Source organism: Fundulus heteroclitus, chromosome 8 (assembly GCF_011125445.2).
Source record: "Fundulus heteroclitus isolate FHET01 chromosome 8, MU-UCD_Fhet_4.1, whole genome shotgun sequence".
NCBI classification, from domain to species: domain Eukaryota; kingdom Metazoa; phylum Chordata; class Actinopteri; order Cyprinodontiformes; family Fundulidae; genus Fundulus; species Fundulus heteroclitus.
Genome location: NC_046368.1, coordinates 28,660,870 through 28,685,129, shown reverse-complemented (window position 1 = coordinate 28,685,129; position 24,260 = coordinate 28,660,870). Strand labels below are relative to the sequence as shown.

The 24,260-nt window shown below is 42.1% G+C and overlaps 1 protein-coding gene across 1 annotated transcript in view; it reads right to left on the bottom strand.

The window, feature by feature from the left end:
* zswim6 (zinc finger, SWIM-type containing 6) overlaps positions 1-24,260 on the bottom strand; it is a 60,565-nt gene that overhangs the window by 25,662 nt on the left and 10,643 nt on the right. The window contains exons 2-4 of the mRNA XM_012869657.3: positions 4,568-4,924; positions 3,106-3,254; positions 2,282-2,432 (exon numbers count right to left, since the gene is read on the bottom strand). Of these exons, the coding sequence (XP_012725111.2) occupies positions 2,282-2,432; positions 3,106-3,254; positions 4,568-4,924 (657 nt within the window). The remainder of the gene's footprint in view (positions 1-2,281; positions 2,433-3,105; positions 3,255-4,567; positions 4,925-24,260) is intronic.

Here is a 24,260-nt window from a genome sequence, read left to right as displayed (position 1 = left end):
TTCTGCAAAGTTAGGCTGCGCCCTTCCCCGGGAACGCAAACTGCTACAGAATATTTGGTAAATAAAACAACTTATCAGCATAAAGCCAAATAAAAAAAGGCAAAGATAGCGACACAGAGTGGTAAAAAGCAATGTTATCGTATTGATATCAGAGTGACATTGCTGCTTTGGGCTAAAGGTGCATCCTGCAGATATGTGCTGTGTTGCTTTGTCTAATCAATTGCAAAAGAAAGGAAGAGAAAAGATCTGAGTGTGAAATGAGAGAATTATTAACCTCTTTATTCATATAATCATATGAAAGCAATCAATGACACGATAACGTTTACAAAAGACTGATGAGGCTTCGTTGTAAGCAGTGATTGCAAAAGAGCCTAAAGCAGGGGGGGGGGGCAGACATGAATACATTAAGGAATAAATAAAGGATGACGGATGAGAAAAGGAAACAGGTGAGATGAGGCAAGAGGCCAAGAGGATGAAGGGGAAGATGGGGAGACAGCGGCGCTTCGTCCTCTGTGCAGCAAAGACAATTCAGGAGACAAAGGAGCCGACACGGGTGACAAAAAAAAAAAAACAGAGAAAGGGTTTCTAAGAGTCACACAAGGAAGGAGGCGAACTGAGAAGAGCGGCGAGCAATCAGGAGATGACTGGAACCATGTGAAGCGCAATAACGGTGAAGTGTTGAGTTTTTACACAAGCGTTCGCCCACTTTTCTACCAGGAACAGGTGACAGCCTCTGCCACCAGCGCTTCCTGTAAGCCGGGCGGCATGAGGGCTCTCTGGAGGAGAAGCTGCTGTGAAGAGGGTGCTGTCAGTTTCTGTCAAAGACCGATTTTTATTTTTATTTTTTAAACGGACTCCGTTAACCAGGCGGGGGAACTGGTGTAAACCTGTCGGCTGAAGATAACTATTTTCTGGAGCAAAAATGTTCGAGTTTTGCACTCTGTCTTTCTCTTTTGAAAAAAACCTTGTGTACATAAACTTACTTCCCTTATATGTTTAGATTCAAAATGTCCTCATAGAGCAAAGTGGAACCAAAGTAAAATAAAGTTGATTCTGATAACCCATAATAGCTCCAACTTCAAAAATGTAAATGTAATCCTCTATGGTCACTATTGAAATTAGGAGAAAAATCAACTTCATTCAGACTGCTCTGAGTCTCACATGGACTGTCATCAAATCTGGAAACAAACGATAAGAAGATGATGTTTTGTTGCTGAGGACATCCAGAATACTCAGTAACATGACATTTTCAAAATCCATTCAAAAGCTCACTTTCTTCCTGAGATAAAACTCATACAATGTACATGCTAGTTTACATTTCCTACTGAAACCCATCCAGTAAGGAAAGCATGAGTCTGACCCTTCTTATCCAATTAATGCAGCTTGTAATGCATCATCTTGTTAGTTCAGAGGATTACTGCTCCAAGGCCTCAAGGCACACAGAAGAAGCTTATAGAACCTTATGTTTATAAACCATACGAAACATATCATTGCAAGTGTACCTTCAAATGGACATTAGAGCAGTTTTAAAATGGTGCAGGAAAGTAATGGCTTTTTAAGTATCAACCATAGTAAAACACAGATTCACGTGTCCTAATAAATCCATTAGTGATGCTGTATTGCAGAATCATTTTCAAGCAGCTAATTTCCAGCCTCGATATCTGGGCGTGCCTGCATTTCATCACTAGTTGCGCTTTAAATCAACGTTTGTTTTTAAACGTGCATTTTGAAGTATCACATTAGGAGTTGATAGAAACGTCAAAATTCGAATTAATTCTTAATTATTTTACGCTCGCTTGAGGTGGTTTTTCACTTTCCTGAAAAAACAGTAAATGTGCTAAAGGGGAGATGAAGACATTTGTGGAATCAGTTCCGACGTAGCGAACGTTTCCCCTCACATGACTGATCAGCTGTTTCTGCCGCCGCCGTTTTTATGGCTATTCCCATAACGCTCGAAAGCTGGTCTGGAAGCAACGACAGGTACGTTTGGACCGACGAAGAGCCTCGAGTATTTCTCAGTCTCATCCGTAAAGAAACATAAATAAAAACAAAACACGGCATGTTCATTAAAGCCTCGCTCCATTTCTAAACTGTGGTCCGTGCTAATTAGCAACAACTACTCCCTGTTTATTACAGCCAACGTCAATGTATGACGACGTTACGCTGTACGTCTCCTGCTTAATTAGCTACAAACAAATAAATCATGTGCATTCTTTTTTGCGATATTTTTAAAAGTTCACTCAAAATTCGCATGAGAATTGGATGGAAACAGCTAGTGTACCTAGTTCGTCCCACAGCTGCCTGTACTTGTCAGTCATGGTGGTCCCCTGTTGCCTCCACAGCGCCAGCCTGGGGTCACCCATGAACTGCTCCGTGATCAGCGTTAACATGCGAGCTCCGTTGGAGTCCCTCATCATCAGCATCTCTCGCACCTGGAGGGCACACAAGAGTTAGGGTTACCTGTGAGCATATCGTCTGCGTTTTATTCAGAGAAATCCGATTTTGGAAAGAAACAGACTTGAAATCAAAAAGGTATACATGTAAGGAAATGAAGAATCTCCATGGCTTCAGCTAACAGAGGTGAAATCATCAACCTCCAGATAAAAATGTAATTCGGTCGAGTATTGATGTAACGACTGGTTGGGTCACCAAAAAAATTATACCAGATTACAGTCTTATTTAAAAAAGAATAGCCAGTCTACTGTCGTTCAAAAACATACACTAGAATTTGTACATAAGATTAATATTTTGCTGCATTGACTCATCATTAGACTATAGGAGAAAAAAATGTAAGTAATAAAAGAACTAAAATATGTACAATTAAATACAAATATGGACACTTAGTATAAGAAAATAGTTAAATAAGATGAACTCACTGCCTATAAAAAACAAATGTTTAATCCCTAATGAAATTTAACAAAGAAGTACAGAGTATCGTCGTCTGCATAGAAACCTATATTACACTTTAAAGAAAAAGCTAAGAATGACAAAGATACCAGCACACATCCTTGTGGTATCCCTCATTTCTGTAACTCTATCTGACAAATAAACGCAACGACAGCAGCAACACAGAGGGGATGCTCGATACGGTTGGAAGGTTTGTACCTTGCTGAACAGTAAGTTGAGCTGCTTTCCCGAGCCATGGTACCCGCCCTGGGAGAGAAAGAGCTTGACCTGTTCCTGCACTTGCTCCTCATCCAGATGCCAACAGTTCTCGTCATCCACGCTCGCCCCCGCCGTTGGATCTGGAGCTCCTACCGTGAGTGAAGAAAAAAACAAAAAAACAGACAGGAGCTAAGCTTTCTCAAGTGCTTGATCCATTTATTTTTAACATTTGGCAGAGGAAGAAATGATTTCCATTTACCTTAGAAGTCCTAACTCTGACCTGAGAATAACATTACTGCCAACTTAACAAGTTGGAAGGAAGAATGCCAATGGATGTTTTCAGTGACCTGACACACTGCTCTTACTTAGCTGTTCAGGCTGAGAATGAATTGTTCTGCGTTTTATGCATGCAAACACAAAAGGAACATGCTCACAAATAGATCTATACAGTACATCCATGTCTGTGTGACTCAAGTGACATACAAACCATTAGAAGTGCAAAGAAAAAGCTTATTTCTGCAGCTTTCAGTTTGCTTTAAGCACGGGGCAGCTATATTGCATTATGAGATTAGGATTGGTGAAAAACTGGAGGCTTCCCAAGTAGGATTGTTCTTCACCTTTTCAAAAAAAATGCATTTTAGAAATGTGAAATTCTGACTCAAGAGTACAAGTTAAATAAGACGGTTGACCGTTATCTACTAAATTAAACAGAAATCTTAGGAGATGTGAACTATTGACTGGCTTTAAAACTTCTTTAAATAGCCGTTTCTAATGGAGCGGTACACGTGAATGGGCTCCGATCAAGCAGTCCAGAGGCACACTCTGTAGAATGAATGCATTAATGTCTGCTGGGTCAGCTGAAACACTGATCAATAGCATGACTATAACCAGGCCAGAAGAGCAACTTTTGGAACACTTAACAAGCATCCCTTGGGAGAATTAAGCCCTGTAAAAAGGTTCGACCATGATCCGCAGAGAAAGTCAAAGTAGTCTGAATCCTAAACAGAAGTGTGCAGCAGAACAATCAGGAAGCAACAAACTTAAAAGACACTTTCATTTTCAGTCTATAAAGCCATTAGATTCAAGTTGCTAAACAGTTATTGTTGCAAGAACAGTACGACTGAGATACATCATGATGTTATTAACAATTTAGAACAAAAACCCAACCTAATTTATCTGTTTAGAAAATCGTTTTAGGCACAGGGCTTCTGTGACAATTATATAAGATGTTCAGCACATTCTGTCGCTACAGAAAGACAAATGCAGGTTTACTTGTTTAGTTTTCCTTTTTCTTCTCTTAAAATGTCAACCTTCTGCCCCGACTGGTACAAAACAGTACAAATATAAACACATATACCTGCATACACTTTAGGTTGTGTTTGTTCTTGCCTGCACTGTATGCATGCTGAAGTTCAGCTGGTTCTTTAACCTGAAACCGCCTTCCCCCACCCCGCCCACTCACCGTGCACCTGGTTGATCTCGGAGTTCTGCGACAATATTTCATCGGCCAGCTTCTGCGCCGTCGGCAGCACGTCCGTGTGATGCACCGTGATCAGGTACTGAACAAACTTCTGCAGCTGATCTCTGTTCATTTGGAACAACGTCTCTGAGATGGGCAGCCGCAGTTTGACCTGCTCGGGCTTCCGTACTCGGTACAGTGAGAGCGCCACCACGTGGGCGCAGTAAAAGATGTCCTTGTTGCCGCAGCTGCAGGTCACCGATGTGATTTTGCAGCGGTCGAAGCTGACGCTCACGTTGCACAGCAGCTCTGGCTCGGAGGACGTGGCCGGCTCCCGAACCGTCCCGCTGAGGTGAAAACCTGCAGAGAAACCATCAACCATTTAGAAATTAAATAAAGGTTTTTGTCTTTCAGCGGTGGCTGGGACTCAAAAATGCAAACATCCAGATAAGTATAACGGGGCACTGCAGTTAGCCAGTTCTGGTCCCCGGCTGATTTCTTGTTACATCTGTTCCGCTAATTTTTAGCTGGTAAAAAGTTAGTCCGAAACGCAAAATGATCTTTCTAGATGAATGCTACCAGGCTGGGTTGACATGAACACTTTTTGGTATGTATATCATTACTGAGTGAAGAAGACTCAACCTTAGCCATTTTCAGGATCTTTGATTCTTTTCTTTTTTTAAATAAAGTTAAAGGAAGCACAAAATGAAAGATACCAGATAAAGAGGCATTTAAAAGAACATGTGTTATAACAGACTGAAAAATGGCAGTGTAGAAGAGTGTAAACATCACTATATAAAGTATTGCTGCAATGGAGTGGGGTAGTTAATCCTGATCTATTTATTTATTTTTTTTATCTTTGATCTGAAGGTAAAGGTTCAATGCAATATAAAAAGTTAATGAGTTGCCCCAAGTGGTCAAAGTAGTCAGAGAGTATAAGGTGGAAATATTCCAAGCACTTAGCATCCAGAGGTGAGTTAAATCATCTTCAGCATAGACAAAGCGTCTGCATAATGTAGCATGAGAGGGGTATGTTATTAGGCCATTGCGAATTATAAGGCATCTGAGAGACATGGAGCTCCAGGACATTTTTGGAATGGCACTCAAAAATCTGTTGCAACATAATTTAGTTGGGGATCAAGCTAGTTAAGCAACATTGTCAAATACATAAGGATATGGGTCTGGTCGATATTTATTTAAAACTATGCATCCTCCTACTCAACTGAAATGCCAGGCAGATATTCAATAGTGTGATAAGTGTATAATGAATGAACTTCTAAAATAAAATCTGGGGAATTTGTAGAGCCAATCAGATTCAGATTCACCACACACATTGATAATATGTTGTTTCTTTATTCACCGATCATGTCCTCACTCCATGGTTAACCTCCATGTCATTTGCTCAGAGAAGCGTTGGCCAGGTGAAAGGGCGTCACAGAGATGTAGACATTCTCATTTCCTTTTCATTTCCCTTTCACAACACCTCCTATGCTTACCTTCCTCTAATCACCTCCACGCTCCGTTAGCTCTGACAGGATCATTTCACCACAGGCACAAAGTCCTGCTATTAAACCGTCAACCTATGGCCCTCTCCAAACACAACCTATAGCGGTGTTTGTGAAAAACATTTATATGGAGACGGGGTTAAAGTCATTTCTCCAGTCAGGGATATTTTAGTTTCAGACAGGAACATAAAAGCTGATGACAAAAAAAAAGAAAAAGGAAAAAAAGTACTGTAAACATGACCAGGGCACCGGTTTCCATTTCAACCAAGCCACAAGTGGAAATTAGATTGAAACGTGAAGCTTGGAAAGACACAGCAGATGGACATGCGTTGGCAGAGGACAGTAATACAACGAGCACTTTTATAAGCAAAACTGCCCTGGAACAGACAATCTGACAGGGTTAGTGGGTTAACAGGGAGAACAGATGGTCTCAGAGGCTTGGTGATAGCCAAAGTAAGAGTTTATCGTCCACACTCAGTCCGTCCTGTTTCAGGTTCACTGCACGGTGAAAAGGAACAAGTTTGTTCAGCCCAACAGACACACACACACACACACACACACACACACTCAGGCTAAACAGTCGCTTGTTTGGTCGTGAATCACAGGAGCGCGATGTGCTTCTCGCCTCCCGCTGTCATCCGGGCTGAAAAGCGCGTACAGCGGCCAAACGAGAGGCTGATGAGCTACGATGCCAGACTGTGACAGCTGACAGGCGGCTTTATTAGGTGGCTGCCTGAGCCAAAGAAAATGGAAAAAAAATGCGTCAAAGACTCGACCTTCTGTCAAATCAGTCTATGGGGGAGGTTTAAATAACAGGAGTGCTGGTTCTCACCAGCGAGTTCGTATAGAACCTCTGCTGTGGCTACAGTATGTGAAACTAATACAAGCTGCTCTTACAGCATTACTCATGAGAATACTAAACCTCCATATAGAGAGTGTTTATCTATAGATACCTCAGCTTTTTATATCTTGTTTCTGGGAGTAACTTGCTGCACACTCTGCATCTCTAAAACTAATCACCATTTCATAAAAGTCAAGACTTTGGCAATTAGAGCATCTGGGATTTCGAGCAGGTAGGACACTTGATGCTCATAACGTAACAAAAATGACCTCTGCAGTCTAGAAATCTGAACTGTCCCTAGGTTGTAGAACACCACAAAAACTCTCCATAAACTATGTTGCTGTTATAGATACCGTGTTCAGCTGTACATTCACCAAAAAAATAAAAATAAAAAACGTTCTCCTTCTAGACCGGGCGCCACATCCTTATTGCCGTTGTCCTAGAACGGCAGGGTCTCCAAGACGTGGCCTTCCACGCCTAAAGTAACAGGTCAGGAGAGGAAATCATTAATCAGGGAAGCAGCCGAGGAGCTCATGACAACTCTGGATGAGCTGCAGAGATCCAATGCTCAGGTGGGAGAACTCGTCCTATTGGTTGTGCATTCCATAAATTCGATCTCAATTGAAGAGTAGCAAGAAGAAAGACATTGAAAAAAAAAAAAAAACCAATGGGTTCTGTTTGCTCTTTCTCACGAGTCACGCAGACAGGGAACACGGTAACCATACTAACTAAACCAGCTTCTCTGTTCAGAGTTGAAGTAAACATGGATGGGGATAATACAGGGCAGTGGGATTTAGAGACTTCCAGACTGTTCCAAAAGAACAACAATACGGCCCAGTCAAAGTCCGGACTAAACATCCGATCAAGAATCGGAGGCTAAACTTGAAACTTGACGCTCACAGATGCTCGCCATCCTATCTGACTGAACTTGACCTATTTTGCAAAAACGAACACGCAGCAATTTCCGTCTCAAGGCAACAAAGCTGGCAGTGGCATACCCCCCCCCCTCCCCAAAGCACTATAAAAACTGCTTTAATTGCAGCGAAAGGCAGTTCTACAAAATATTGACTCAAGAGGGTTGAATACAAACACTTCTCACATTTTTACTTGTAAGAAATTTGAACACCGTGCATCATCTTCCTCCCACTTGCCAATTTTGCTCCACTTTGTGTTGGTCTATCACATCAGGTCCCACTAAAAGACATCGAATTTTGTGGTTATAATATAAGATTACAAAAGGGGAAGCGTCTAAAGAGCTATGAAACCTTTAGCATGGCGCAACAGGCCTACGCACTGAATTGGACACATCAGTGCAGCAGTGATTAGCTCACCGCTCCTCAGCTAACCCAGTGATAATCATCGTCATGTGTGATCCTATCTATAGTTCTTGCAGAGGGTCACATACTTCCATACGGCAGCTTCTACTATTTGTGACCGCTTCTATTTATGATGCCGTATTTTTGCAAGCGTCAGTCGGCTGATCATTGCAAAATTCTTTCAGGGGTGACTTTATTTATTCTCTGTAATAAATAAAAAAAAGACACACATATGCAAATGTGCTTAAGGACCTGCAGTGGAACATCAGCCGCGAGGTCGGATTTCCACTTGGCTCACATCTCCTGTGCGACGCTCGCCACACAGCTGACACATATCCATCCAGCTGTAAACCCGAGTAGGCGTTTTATCTGCACATGTGGAGCGGCAGCGCAGCAAAGGCGCCGAGCCAGAACCAAACGGAGAGTGGAACCCGCGTAGAAATGGAGAAGAAACACGGTTTCGGTTCTTACAGCTGCTTTTCCTGCCGAGCACACGTACCGGACCGCACTCTACACAACCACCGGGTCCACATCCTGTCTTTGCTGTGCGCGCGCACAGACAAAACACTGCGCCCTCAGCACCGTCGCCCCGCCCCGGTCTTGCCTGGCCCACAGCTGAACCTCTGACGTAACAGAAAAAAAAAAAAAAGAGACAGTGACTCGGGAGGAGGAAGGAGGCCGCTGTGCCACTGGAAAAATCGGTATGCCCTCAGCTGAGTGTGAGTGTGCACATGTAGGAGTGTTAGAACTGGCCCCGAGCCAAAGCCCTGAGCTCAGCATTCTGTAATGCACTTCCTTTCTCTCTGTCTGCTCTTTAGACGCTTGCATAATACAGCTATGTGCTCCGCATAGCAACGAAAGTTAACTCTTCCCACTCCCCCTCTGCGGCCCTGACACCAGACTGGATGTGGAGCTGTGGGGGCAGCTACACCACCTCATCCTTCTGCCCACTCCATGTCGCCTTGTATAACCGGACCGGTTTAAAAGAATAGGCGCGTTGCACAGGCCGACTCTCTGCGTTATTTGCGTATCGTGATGAAACTTTGGAGGGCAGGTATTGCTTCTACTACTTACAGCAGGTGTCCATGCGCCTCCACGCTTTATACGGGTTACATTACTGACCGGTTCTAAAACCAATAGGAGTAGTTTTCTTAAAGGAACAAAAGCAACCAGTATCCTATAATGGAAAGTGACTAAATGTTCTAAAAATGTAAACATAATAGGTTCATCAGTATTGACAGCCTTTTTTTCTATGATGTTCAAAGCCCCTTTGGCAGCCTCAAGTCAACTTTGATATATCTACACACCTAAACACTTTTTTTCTTATTCTACTCTGTAGATCGTGCCGTGCTTTGCCATGTTGGGCGGATAGCATCCGTCTTGTTTGGCTCTTTCCAGAGGCCTTTCCAGAGATGGATCACTCAAGGACATTCACAAGCTGCTTCTGAAGCCGCCCTTTTGTTTTCTGGCCTGTGTGCTTTGGGCCACTGTCCAGTTGGGAGGTGAACGGTCATGGTATCATGAGGTCCCCAACACTCTGCGGCCGGTTTTCCATCAGAATCTCTATATTAGGCCCTTCCATCTTACCGTACACGTAGAATAGTCGCTCATCCTCATAGCATGACGCAGCCACCCTTATGCTTCACAGCACTGAAGCACTACTCAGGTGATGAGCAGTGCCAAACATTATACTTGGAGTTCGGGCTAATAACACCTGTTTTGTCCTCATCATATTAGAAAGTGATGTTCACTTATTAATACAGCTCGTTTTGAGACAGTGCCTCACCCGTCTTTATGACAGGTCAAATAATCAACTTGTCCATTCAACTGTCTAGTACGTTTGCTTTCAGTATGATTTTAACATATTTATGGTAAAAAAACTAAACAAAACAAAAACAAAATCACTGAATTGTTTAATGGGATGACCTGTAAGAAGTGCTTAAAGAAACCCTGTATTTTTAATAATTCATTGTGTGAGTAGCTCCGAGGCTTGTTGCAACTTAAAAAGCCCTGTCATGTTCAGAAACCTGGGTACGATCCCTCCATCTCTAGGTGCGCTGCAGACGTCCAGTTCCAGGTGAAGGCTGCTGTTTCAGGCTCTGTCTGTTGGCGCATGTGAAGCAGCTTAATGTCTTTCCAACTCACTGTTTGAAACTTATCCTGTAAGTGACTGCGATTTATCACTGCACTTTATCCTGTACTGTAATTCACTGCAAGGTATCCTGTAGAGTTACTGCAATCTTTCTGAGCTGTGTGAAAACGAAATTTCGTTCTGTATGCACTCTTTGTATACAAAATGACAATAAAGAAAGTCTAAGTCTAAGTCTAAGAATTTATGCAGCGTCTGTTCAGATACATGGGAGAAGGGCGAGATGGGGCAGTGAAACGCCGATGGTGCCGTGCACACTGCCACCTCTCTTTTTATCACCCATGTGCATGTTAGATTACACATGTACTACACATCCATCCTGTCTAAAATAGATCATGAATGTATGTGAACTTTGCCGCTGTGCAAAGTTCGGTGATACCCAGTTGTTTAAGGTGGATCCCATTTTTGCAAGCCAATATGTGTTGAATTATGTGCAAAGGGGAGCTGGACTGGGGACTGGGGAGAGGACCTCTGACCGGGTTAACTAGGCTTGACCTTGAATTAGCAATTGAGGTAAAATGTCAAGTTTTTAAAAATAATGGTCAGGAATTTTTCAGTTATTTAAATCTTCCTTTAGTCCTTGGCCAATTAGTTATTGATATGTTTATGACATTGTAAAACACAGTATTTAGGTGTAGATGAGTAGAGGGTTTTTAAATTGTTTTGGCCTCGCACTCACAAATCTATGACATTTTAGGACACCAGTAGTCTTTAAAAGAGGTTTCCAGAGGGCAAAGCAATCTTGATATATTCCTTTGGCATTTTTGTGCAAATAACCAATCCAAACCTCTAGAAAACCAAAATGCAACACGGTGTAATTGTCCCTTTTGATTTACCTGGGTATCAGCTCTTCCTAGTTGCAAGACGGAAGCAATGGGATTTGACCTTTGTTTTAATGAGAACTATTAGCAATACAAGCTGATAACAAATTATTCTATGCATTCAAAGCCAAACCAAATGCTCTCCCAGATTAATATGGCACAGTGCTTTGGACACTGTTTAATGGGATGGCCTGTAAGAAGTGCTTAAAGAAACCCTGTATTTTTAACAAAATATTCATTATTCACGGCCGCCATATTGGATGCAAAAGTTGTGGCTGCATGGCAAGCTCCAACGTTCCCAGTTGGACGTTCTACTCCAGGGAACGTTCTTCTTTAATCTCTGACTGGAGAATGGAAAAATCCAACTTCTGAGGATGAAGGTAAGACACCACTAGCTCCATGCAACTGCTGTAGGCTTTCTTCTCCCTTTCTGGTGCATTTATGGGGTGATACTGTCACAGAACGACAAACAGCCCAGGCTTAGTCGCTACTAGTGTTTTGAGGCGTTTTTGAATTGTCTAGCTCCTGAAAAGTGATATAAATAAACATGCATTGCCTTTTAAGAGAGTTATACGAGGATCTTTACAAGTAACATTAGAAGTGACAAAGAGAAAGATTGTTTTGGGAGGCACAATTTACACTGCTCTTTTCCTGTTTAAACACGACATGCAACACAAACACTGTAACTCTGCTCCTGCGTGTTTTACGTCTCATTTGCAGTTATGCCAGAGGCCCCCAAAGCTGGCTGGGCAGGCATTAGAGACAGTTTCTCAGCCAAGCAGTGCTTTGTGTGTTTAAATGTGGGCATTGTGTGTTATTGTTTTGGTGACAATGGGGAAGCTAATCTCTCTCCCATGGAGATACGGAGCTGCCTCTGGGGCTGGAAGAGGGAGCGGTAAACAACCAATCAATAGTGATGCTTGACTAATCACAATCTGACTCAGGCAGCTGGGTTCAGGTAAATTTGGTCAGAAGGAAAATGGAAGTGCATGAGATAATAGCTGGTACGGGTGATTCCAACGTATTTCTGTCCATTGACGAAACTAATGGCTGCAGATATAATGAAGAGAACATGCATGCACTTCTAGTAGCCATAATAGATCTCGATCCTGGATGCTATCTGAGACCTTAAAAGAAACCAATCCCCAGTAGGTAACTGAAAACACTTTCCCAACAACACTGACAATGCACTCTAGGCAATAACACAACTGGCTCTGAAGGAAATACAGCTGATTACGCATCCAGCGTAAACTGGTTCCGAACACCGAGATAATAATAGCGCAAATTGTTTTTTTTTAACCATGTTTCTATCTGGCATGAGCCGGAAGACATCCACATGGTCTGATGAGCTTGAGCAGAAATACCCTTATCCCAGTTTATACAAAAAGCTTGAGCTAAAATATAAAATATAATTCAACTGCTCCCATCTAAAACCTTAAAAGCAACAACGATTCTTGCCGCTGATACAACAACACAACATGAATTCTAACAATTAGAATGATGCTATCAATAACATTTATTTATTTGGAATCCTCACAGTAGATTTCAAGTATTTATTGCTCAGAACAGTACACCTTTTTTGCTTCAGTATCACAAGTCCGTTTGATTTTAGTGTACAATTATTGGGCTACCTGCTTTCTAGAGGTGCCACTTGTAGCTTGCCAACAGCATTTTATAACATCTACTACCATTATATGAGTGAAGGGTAGTTGTTTTTTTTTTGTTTTTGAGCATAAATTTTTCCAAACAACCCAATTTTCTTGTCTTACTAGCAACAGGAGAGTAGTGCGGCTTTATTTCAGCCCGCTGATCAGCAGCAACAGGTGGGGAAGGGGCAAAGCCACATTACTCTATGTCTGATGCAGCTGGAGAAAACTCCTGTCCACTCAGTTTTTTTTGGGCATCACAGTAGAGATTTTACTCCAAGGAACGGTACACTGGAAAATTTGAGCTTCTTAAAATCTGTAACTTTTTAAAACCTTGATTTACCTAGATGGTGGTAACCATGCCCATTTCTACAAACAACAACATAGAAAAAACTGACACTGTTGGCTTCTAGCTCTGCAATGTTAAAAACGTTGCCATGCAATTATCATGTAGTTTTTTTTTTTGTTTTTTTGTTTTTTTTAAAGGGATAAATTCAAGCTAACTAATTTACCTAAGTTCTGCCAATTATAGCCAACTGCAAATTAGCTGTCGACTGTGCACCAGCAGCTAATTCTGGAAATGAAAGGCATTGTTTTTGTTGTTTGTTTCTCATTTCACTCTTTATAAAAATGTATGTAAATGTATATTCTTTGTGTGGCAATTAGGTCTCTGTGCAGGTAGGGGTCAGTGATTACCAAACAGCCAGCTACGCTAGGGAGCCACAGATAATAAGGTGACGGGTTAGGGGGTTGCAGGGAGATGAAGGATTCACCTTGTTGCAGGTTCAAAATGAGGTCAGTGAGGATTTGAGTGAACTGGGTCAATCTGTGTCCTTCTTAAGCAGTCCCCTACAGCTCTGTCCTCAGAGTATGGAACCACTAATCAATGCTCAGCTCAAAGCCTACCAGGCCATGTAATGTTAATGTAGCCTTTCGTTGGCTGAAATGATTTTGGGAGACAGTTATCTCTTCCAGATCCTTCAATCCAATACAGTAGCATCCAAATGCTTCTGTAACAGAACTATGGAAAATAAACTTTGCCCCAGCACTACACAGCTAAAAGATTTCCTCAAAACCTAGCAGGCAGAAATTCTTTAGCTTTGTCTGGGGAAAAAAATAAATAATAAAAAAACAGGAACCCACCTTTACCACACCCTGTGTGGTCAAGAACCAGTGGCGGTTCAAGACCACCTTTACCAGGGGCGCCAGGGTTGAGCCATTGCTTTGTTTCTTGGGGGCACAGAACAAAAGAATGAAACAAAAATAAAAGGGCAATATTGTTTTTTTTTTTTTATATATTAAGTGAGCTACAGAGTCAGAGCCACTAGAACTGCAGGTTGCAGACCCCTGATCTAACAGATAAAAACAGGGATCCTATCACAATATGGCTGAAGCTAACAATGAAACACCTTCATTTTTAAATCATTGTTAAAGTAAAACTGTAAAGGTAAAATATGAAGCTGGTCCAAGGGACCAATCAATCCACCAGGATTTCTTTTTCTGCGTAATGGTGGATGACTGGCGGCAGGTGCGCGCGTGGCCTGTTCGTCAAGCTAATATTAGCTAATGTTAGCTAGCCCATTAAAAATGAACATAAAAGTCTAATTTCAGCGTAACTTTGACATCTTTCAAGGAAATACACTGGCGAGAACCTGGTTTAGTATTGGGCTTTCAGTCTTGGGCCATAAGAGGGGCCAGCAGCAGTTCTACAGGAGCAATGGCCCCCGTCTAGAACCGCCCATACTACACAGTCATAGTCAAAGAGGCTCGTTTGTCAGATTACACGTACCTTTTGAGAAGAGCAACCTTTAGGCAGGTATTAAACAGACTTGTCATGTCATGCGTCATGTTTTAGCTGTAAGTGGATAGTCATCCCAAATAAAGGCTTGGAAACATTGCCCTGCATGTAATTAATTTATATAATGTGTTTCACTTAGTGAACTGAGTTACTAAAATAAATAAACTTTTTAAGAATATTAATTTTTTTTAAATGGGTCTGAAAATGAAGCAGCTCACTGTGTTGTCACTCAGATAAAAATAAAAAACAACAGCTTACAACTCTTATTAGTATTAGTAGTATATTTGTACCATAAATCAGACCAAAATAAAGGTCTAAGAGCCCTCCTGATCATAGGTAGTACAGTATTGTGAATTTGATTTGACTGAAACCAGCAGAAAACCAGCCTGCTCTATGTAATGGGAAGATGCCAGCTTGTCAAATTGCTGAAAAGTTTTAATGTTCAGTACAGCTACAGTCTATTTGCCCTGACTTTGAGGTTGGAAGCGAGGACCTAACGTTGGGCAATTGTTATTGATGCTTGGAGTGACATGACTGGCTTATTTTTTTTTTAATAGGATTATCATTTCATAGGGAGCGAGTGAGGGACTTCATTTTCATTCATGTCACGATACCTGTTCAAAGGTATGTGCCAAGTAGTGCCATAGATTTAGTTTTATTTTTGTTACATTGTTAATAAACTGCTAATTACATACACAAATCTCATCTCCTTTGTGCTTTACATACATACAGTACATACACTTGAACTGCAGATGATTGAGAAACAAATTCATTCTCATAGTCTGTGGACTCCCCTAAGACAGCCCTCGACCACCCCCCAAACAATAAAAGTCCATCTTTGCCACTGGCTCACGGGTTTTAACGTCAGTGTTCCTGTGCTCCAGCGAAAAATAGCAGCCATCCGAGGCTTCAGAGCCGGCTTCCAAAGGGTCAGAGGAGGATTTTCGCCTCACTGTCTTTTCCTATTTAAAAGCATTTGTTTGAGTGCTATCTAGTTCCCAGTGTGCTCAGTGGAAGTCATTTGTTTAGCCTCTGAGGACTATCAGGAAGCCAGCCAGAGCTTCTCCTCTCCAAATGCATTTGTTCCTACTCTGGAGATGGAGTCCGTCTCAGCAGAGTTGCTCACGGAGCTGCAGCCCCGTTGCTAATGAGCCCGAGAGTCCCATGAAAATATGAAATCAAATAAAAGCTTTCAGTCTTCGCTCACACTCTGATCTGACTACTTAACTCTGAATACAGATTTCCATGACATAAGCAATGGATATTCTCTGAATCGTGTACGGTAACAGCAAAGTTTCAGACTGCTCCTCAACTGACTTCAGCTTGTGAAAATTAGGATGGCTACAGAGACAAGAGTAGGTCACGAACCCGTCTAGAATCCAGGCGCAGAAACTTCTGAAGGATAAGCAAGAAGGGGAATAAAACAAACAAAAATAGTACCGTAAATGCAACGCTCTAAATTATTTACATCATGGCTGAATCCAAAATAACCCGGCTTAAACTCGGCGTGCAAACGCTGCTAAAACGAGTGACTGCGTGTGTCTCTGAGTGGATAGAGTTAGCTCAAAGCTAAACAGGGATCTGGAAGAGATTCTTACAGTAGGATCACTTTGAGTAAAAACAACAGGCTCGTGACTTGCCCGCTGCGGCTTCAAAACAATGTCTCTATAACAAGAGTGATACGTAGCGGTCCTTTGGTCTCCACACCAAGACCCTCGATGTTTTCCACAACTGAAAATGTTTCCAAACGGCCAACTTAGTCTATATGTCTGTATAAGGGAAGTGTGATGAGGCGTCTTTAGGCCAGCTGACCAGCAGCGCGAAGCAACAAGCAGGGGAAGAGGCAGCAGTGTGTTGCTGTGTGCTTCACATTCCAACACCTCCAGCGCCTTCTCTTGCATGTCACTATAAGGACATTTAAACTGCAGGACTTCTGCTTCTTTAAGCCTCAGTGTACCTTGGCACGGTAACCGTTCCGTACCTGCCAAGAGTACACATTGAATGTTACCTCACTAGCTTTGGAAATGTGGCGCTTCAACTTATTAAGTAGATCTGTGCCTGCGCCCTGAGATTATGGTTATTTAGTCGGGCCTGTGCACACGGTAAAGTTTTTTTTGTTGTTGGTTAAAACGGGAAAGTTTAGTTGTGTCTCTGCCGTTTGCGTACAACGCAACATCACCGCTTTCTCCGACAACGGCAATATTTCAAAACAAGTTCCAGGGCGGAAGGATTCGGAAACATCCCGGCCTCCGTTGTCGTGTGCAGAGGAGAACGGGTCCTGTCTGTATTGGGAAGCCCTGGCTGGCACAAACACACACAGTACGACTGCAATCAATAGAAATGTATGCGCATGTCCGCATACATTTCCAAAGGTGTGGTTTTAAAATGCTGAAGCAAAAGCTGGAATTCGCCATCTGTCCATATTTTCATTTATATTTGAGCTCAAGCTTTTCAGAAATGTATGTCGTGGTTGCGCCTTTTTGAGCAATGTCGAGTGAACGCGCTGCCTGCTAGTGGTGTGCCAGAGGAATTACACGGTTCCTAGCCTTTCTACTCGTGTGTTGTACACGGAGATCGGTATTAAAACATCATCCTGTAGATATGGTAACAGAAGCAGAAAACTTTGTCTCATTTTCAATGGATCGTTGCCTTAAATTACCGCGAACAAATAATGACGGATTTCGGTGACTCCTGTAGGATAAACATGAGAAACGCAACGATTTTTGCTAATTTGTTTTTTTAGCAGACTCTGGGTTCAGTTAGACGACAGCATCCAAATTCAACTGTTCAAAGCAGCCATTGGGTGCCTTTCATGGCACGTGCGATTAAAAAGTGAAAATTTTTACAGTGTAAACAACTGATCCGTGAATGATGACAGACTCCACAAGTGAACAATACTGTGAGAGGCAGGGTGGCACGGCCATCGACCATTTGGATCAGGAGGTTTTCCATGGACGTAAACCTTAGAGAGATGCTAAAAGGAGACGCTGATACGATGCCTTGCAAAACTATTCACATCCTTGATCTATTTTTTGATTAGGTCAAAAACTTTAATGTATTTTGTTGAGAATTTATGTGATCAACCAAACGAAGGAAGAAAACGGACGGTTGTTATTCCCAACTAACAAGTGTCTATGTGCAATGGCCCCGTGTGTTGTTGTAAGACGTTTCAATCATCCAGACAGGGAGAATCTATTTGATTCTTTCTCTGCCTGCCGATAAGAATCGATAGCGGGGCTCAGAAACATCCTCGGATCAGCCCGGCCAGCGTCCGTCACTGCCGTCAACTTTTACTGCCTCGTGGATGTAAAAGCTGCAAAGACAGTTTTAGCACAATCATCGACGCTTCAGTAAAAAATAAATAAAGTAATAAAAATAGAATGAAATAAATTGAAGGTGTATGTCCTGCAATCACTTCGTCCTGGCAAAGGAACTGTTTAAATAAATCACCAAAACTCAGAGGTTTCACCTAATTTATGCCTATATTAAATATATGGAAACCTCTGACTGCAACGTTGAGTTTTTGTTCAGTGTCTCAACATGTCAGGTTTCCTGTTGGGTGTTTGTTCTAGAAAACAATCCATGCATGTGTTGTCTTGTTCAGTTTTCTTTTTCCTCTAAAAAAAAAAAAAACAAAACAAAAGGACCTTAAGCTACGTGAAGGTGCGGTTTGTGACGTCACGCCTCGTTTGTGCCTTCACACAAACGAGTCTTTATGGCCTTAATGGAGCCGAGCATGTAAAATGACTCTGATGGACACTGGAAGTGCATGACGCCTAGCCTGAAAACGTGCTCGGCTTGTTCTCGTCTGTTAAACTGCCAGTCCTGCGGCGTGCCTGTACGAGAGGAAAGAATGTTTTCCTTCGGTGTCACACCAGGGCGTGTGGTGGCGGCGCTGGGACGGGGGGGGGGGGCTCCTCCTCACCACGGTTCTCGCCGTGTCGTGGCGGGGCGTCGTACCCTCAGCCTCACACTTCTGTTTGGGCCAAACAGACAAACAAGCTTGCTTCGCATTTCTGGGGGCCGCCGTGACCCGACTGGGAGATAAACGCGACTCCCTCATCAGTCAGTAATGATCCGCGCTTCTCTTGTCTCGCATTGTCTATCAGCTCCTGACTGAATACCTGCTAACCATCTCATTTACCACCTGGGGGTCACGTTCCTGTTCAGCAGCCACATGACTCGGCAGCTTGACGCGCGGTTTTCCTGTCCGTCAGAACTCGGACACAGGGCCTCTGTTCAACCTCCCCGACTCCTAAGCCAACATGTTTGAGGATGAATATGTGGGGATTTAAGCAAACAATCCATCTGTGGCGGACAGTAGGTTTATTCACTGAAACACATAAAACCATTTACCTTAAACATGGATGTTATAAAGATGAAGGGGATTGTTTTGGACTTGACAGACAATCTGTGGTACAAAAGGAAGTCTTGTTGGGTCGTTTTTTTCTTTTGATGGAGACGATGACTGGCCAGTTTTTAACTTTTAAATCGCACCATTATGGATACAATGATAAAACGGTGATGGTAAATATATGTATGTTCCCATCTGGAGTCATTAATGACCTCACGGTGAAATGGGGTTTCCTAATTTATTGGATTTGCGTGTGGATGATACGCAACTATTTAATAACAATAATTTTATGACCTCTAACCTATCAGGCTTGCCAAAGCAAATCAACCTTCAAATACTATGTTTTTGGTCCATTTCATTGACAATACCTTTGGCCTTGGTACAGTTACAGTAACATTTAGGGTAATTAGAAATGACAAAGAGAAACGTGTGTTTAATTGGAACTTTGTAGAGCAAAAAAAAAAAAAAAAAAAACTTCTGAATAATTAAAAAACTTCCAGTGGATGAAACCTAAAAACCGTAATGTTGAGCTATCTAGTCCCACCTATCACTTGTAATCAGTGGACGTAAAAGCCACTTGGGTGGGCAGAAAACCAAAGCAGGCTCAGGGACCGACATCCTTAAAAAAAATAAAAAATAAATGAATAAATAAATACATAAAAAAGTCTTACTGAGGAGATCATGCCAATTTAAGCGAGTAAAGTTTATTTTTATATAAGTAAATATTATTAAATTGAAGGACATAAGTTATCCCAGAATTTTGAATTGCAAATCGTAGCACATTTCTTAATTTCTAGCCTAAATATGTGATTTCGGTATCAGACTTTTAAGACCCTTTCAAATGAACCATATAGTTTAGACCAGTGGTCTTGAAATCTGGTCCTCCAGGGCCGCTGTACTGGATCTTTTAAATGTGTCCCTGGTCCAACACACTGAATTACCTCCTCAGTATGCAGTCAGGTTCTCCTGAGTCCTGCTAATGACCAGATTATTTGACTGTATTGAAGCAGAGGAACAAAAGTTGCAGGGCACCGGCACCCGAGGACTGCAATTGAGGACCACTGGTCCAGACATGCAACTAAATTCCACTAAGGTATAACCTACTGACATAATGACAGACAAGGTGTAAATGTGTACTGGTAGAACAGCAGGACTGGCTAAGTCAGGGGTCAGCAACCTTTACAACCCTAGCACTCTGGGATTTGTAAAACACTGACTGATCTTTTTGATTTTCCCAACATGCATTGCTAAAATCTCAATGGATCCCATTCTCCTGAATCCCAAAATTGTATATCGTCTGTCTCTAGAACCTGGTATATCGTTGCATTTCAACTTGCATTCATTTCACAGCTTTGGATCAAGGTTCAGTCCAGTAGTGGGTGATTGCCACGTCCAATATTTAAAGATTATGAACTCTTTAATATCTCCTCCTTTATTCTGAAACTCGGCGTGCCACTTGACACTTTGATCCAATTACCCCTCCCACGACTCCTCCCAGGTTAAACTGCTTTAAAGCACAGTTGATGCGGTTTTTAAAACCACCTGCCGTCATATGTCCTCAGATTACTCATCTTTAGAACCGATAAAAACAATGACTCAACTTGTAGACGCATGCCAGGCATGCCCCGGCTGTGCATACCGGATGAGCTTACAGGGCTTGTGAGAGCTTGTGTCATCCCTGAAGTGTTGCGCGGAGCTACTGAGAACAATTGATCAGTCAGCCTGATTCGACGAACATCGTTAGGGTTTCGGGTTCATCGTCAGCTGAGCCTCGGTAGAAGCTCACAGAGAAACTGTGCCATGTCAAACAGAAAGAAGGATTTAGTTACAGTCACCGCTGAGCCATCAGTACCAAGAAAAGCAGTCCGAGTAAGACTCAGTGTTTGTTTTTGGACTGCGTAATGAAATCCTGAAACATTTAAAAAGAACTTCCCTAAAATGGTGTTAGTTATGAAATCTCATCATTTACCAGAAGATGTTCAGAGTTTAGGTCGGAGAGGCTGAGGCTAAATGAATAGATTCTGGGTTTGTTTTTACAGCAGGACAAGACTGGAGGGTAAAACCATCAGCAGGGCCTCATCAATTGGCTCTTAGTTTGGTGTCATCTGTGCTTCTTTTCTATCCCTTAGACCACGTTTAAGGATCCATCACAAATGTCCTTTCACCTCTTTGCTGATGACATTCAAACTTACAAATTCTAAACCCCAATGCAAGTCAAAAACATCCCTCCAACAGAGTTTTGTGGCGCATATAAAATGCTGGGATTTGATCATTTACCAAGGAGGAGACAACAACCAAGATTGTTAAGAATCTGGGTCCAACCAACAAGATTATCCACTCGTGAAATCAACTCGTAAAAATCAATCGTGATTTTATTTTCACACAGATTATTGTAATTCAGTTTTCATTTGCCTCACTGAAAAAACTCAATCACTTGCAGCTCGTCCAAAGTGCATCTGCATAGCTTTTTGACTATAGGCTGTCAAGCGCTCCCATGTCAGATCTTTCCAGATCTCTTGGCACCGGCTCCCAGTTCATAAAAGCACCCTGGTTATCATTCAGAGTTGGATTTTTATGGCTCTGTGTGGAGCCGGACCTTAAAACGTTTCTGCCCTATGGCCTGTATGTCACCACCGGGACCCAGAGGTCAGCTGATCAGGGCTCGTTCTTCAATCAAGGTTGAAAACTCGCAGCTTGGGAACTGTTTACCTTTTCATCCGTGTTCCTTTGAGTCATTAGACCTTAACCGGATTGTAATTTACATTTTGTATTACCTTAGCTTCAACTTGATGTCTTATCTTTATGCCTTTTATAATCATTTTGCTCATGATTTTTATGTTGCAAGGCCCTACACTGCAAAAACGGAACTAAAAGTAGGTAAAATCCTCTTGAAATAAGTGTATTTTTCTTTGATTTGAGCTGCTAAATCAGACTATTTGCCAATGGAATAAGATTTTTGTACTTAAAATAAAAACAATTCATCTCTATCATCTTATTTCAAGTGCAGTTTAGCTAATTCTCATTCCATTGGCAAGTAATCTTATTTAGCTGCTCAAATCAAGGAAAAATATACAAATTTTAAGAAAATTTTACTTACTTTTAGTTCCCTTTTTGCAGTGTATATCTACTTACAGGCTTTTCAATACAGGCCATAAAATTCATGGACCAAAGCAAGTCTCATATTTCTATTGTTTTTCTGATCCAAATGACGCCGAAACGGAAAAGATAGAAAGTAGAAGTGGTTTTATATTTATACGGCGTAGTTCAGAGGAAACATTTTCGCTGTGCCAGCGACAGTTTGCCCGTAGGTCTCCAAACCAACAATAACACAATCAGGAGCAGCTTTGAAATCTTGTCGTACTCGTCCTCATTCCGACATCCCGGACTGTTGAAGCTTCGAGGCACTCGAGCGTCTGAGTCAGACGTACACAAAACCCCGGGCTGAAGGACGGGCAAAGGCCTGTGGCTACGGTTGGACCAGGAGAACAAGATCATTTGCTTTTTTATTGCAGATATGAACAAAAGTGCTAAGGTGGAGCATGCAAAAGAGGTGGAATAATAAAGGGAAAGCAGACAGGAGATCCCCGATGGTTGCAGATCCCATGAAAGCAGCCGGTGGGTGTACATTATGTGAGAAAACGTCTGGGGCACTTTGTGAATTTGGCTACGCAAACACAGTGGCAACTTCTCTCTCTGCAGGCGGATAAACACTGACAACAGATGGCCGGAGCGTTATCTGCTGGAAGAGCAGGTTCACACGCAGGAAGGAAGCGTGCTGATAGGTGCGTTTGTCTTCTTTACGCCTTCCGCACAAATGTACCGTCCAAACCAGCATAAAGTGGCCGTTCAACAAAAGAAACGCAGGCCCTGTTTTACAGGCGGTTGTGGAAACTACGTGCAGGTTGAGGTAAAAGCCTGCGTTAGTGCAACCCAGGGCTGCTACTGCCAGACAGCATGAAGTCAGCTTCTGTTACAACTATCACCGAGATCAGATCTGAATTTCTGCTCGTGACAGAACCTGCGCTACTGTCGTTCTACTTTTTAAGTCGAGGCTGGGTTTGCCTGGAGTAAACGGGACGTGACGGCCTACTGCTGAAAGTCATCGCTGACGGGATACGTTTGAACTCTGAGTAGAAATGTGAAATGATTGCGGCATCAGATAGAACAAAGCCGACGTAGACATCTACAGATCGAACCAGAACTTAGATGGAAAAATGTACTAGAAGACAGATGGAGCTTAATGTGCAGCAATCCTGAGAAAGAATCCTGATGGGTACAAAGGACCTAAGACATACTCCAAAATCCATGCAGATGTAATTCCAATACAAATGCATAAAGCAGACCACGTAGTATCTTCCTTCCACTTGACAACTATGCACTACTTTGTGTTTGTCCATAAGGTAAAATCCCAACAATCTACATTGAACGGTTTTTTAAAGATACTGTAAACCTGTACAATAATCCAGATAACGTTCAAACGTTGCATAGAAAAAAGAAAAAAAAAGCGTGATTGGATAGATACGGATGCAGGCACAGCATACAGAAATGAAGGGAGCATCGGTCTTTATTAGCAAGCTCTGCAGTAAGCTGGGGTAGCAGCCTCTGATGGATGGCACCTTTAAGTTCCCATTATAAGGCCAGCATTACTCATGAGCAGCATTTGATAAGCATGCAGGCTGGGAGAGGCGCGTCGCCTGCTCTTCAAAGACAAAGGCTCTGCCTTCTCCTTCAGCCTGCATCAGTCGCCACAGGCTCCTTCAGAAGGAACAAAAAACATCAAGAGCAGGAGAAAAAAAAAAGGTACTTTGTTAGAAACACTCAAAGCACGTCATCTGTTATTACCACAAATGCTCTGTTTGCCAAGCTGTGGAGGTCTGGACCCCCTCGCCCCCCCCCCGTTCCCTTGAGGTACTGAGGGCGACAGGCTTTGACTTGCAATGAAGTTGGGTAAAACTCCCCTGACAGCGCCAAGGAGAAGACACCACTGCACAATGCGACGGGCAATAATTCAGTGAATTTTCAGAAATTCAAGGATAAGAGCAGGAAAAGAATTCCAGCTAACCGTAGCTTTTAAACCCTGGTAACTTCAATTTATCCTTATAATGGGCATAATGTTGTATGAGATGCTTACGGTATGAAAACCTTGATTAATAAAAAAAAAAAAGAAAATAAATAAATTATATATATATATATATATATATATATATATATATATATATATATATATATATATATATATATATATATATATATATATATATATATA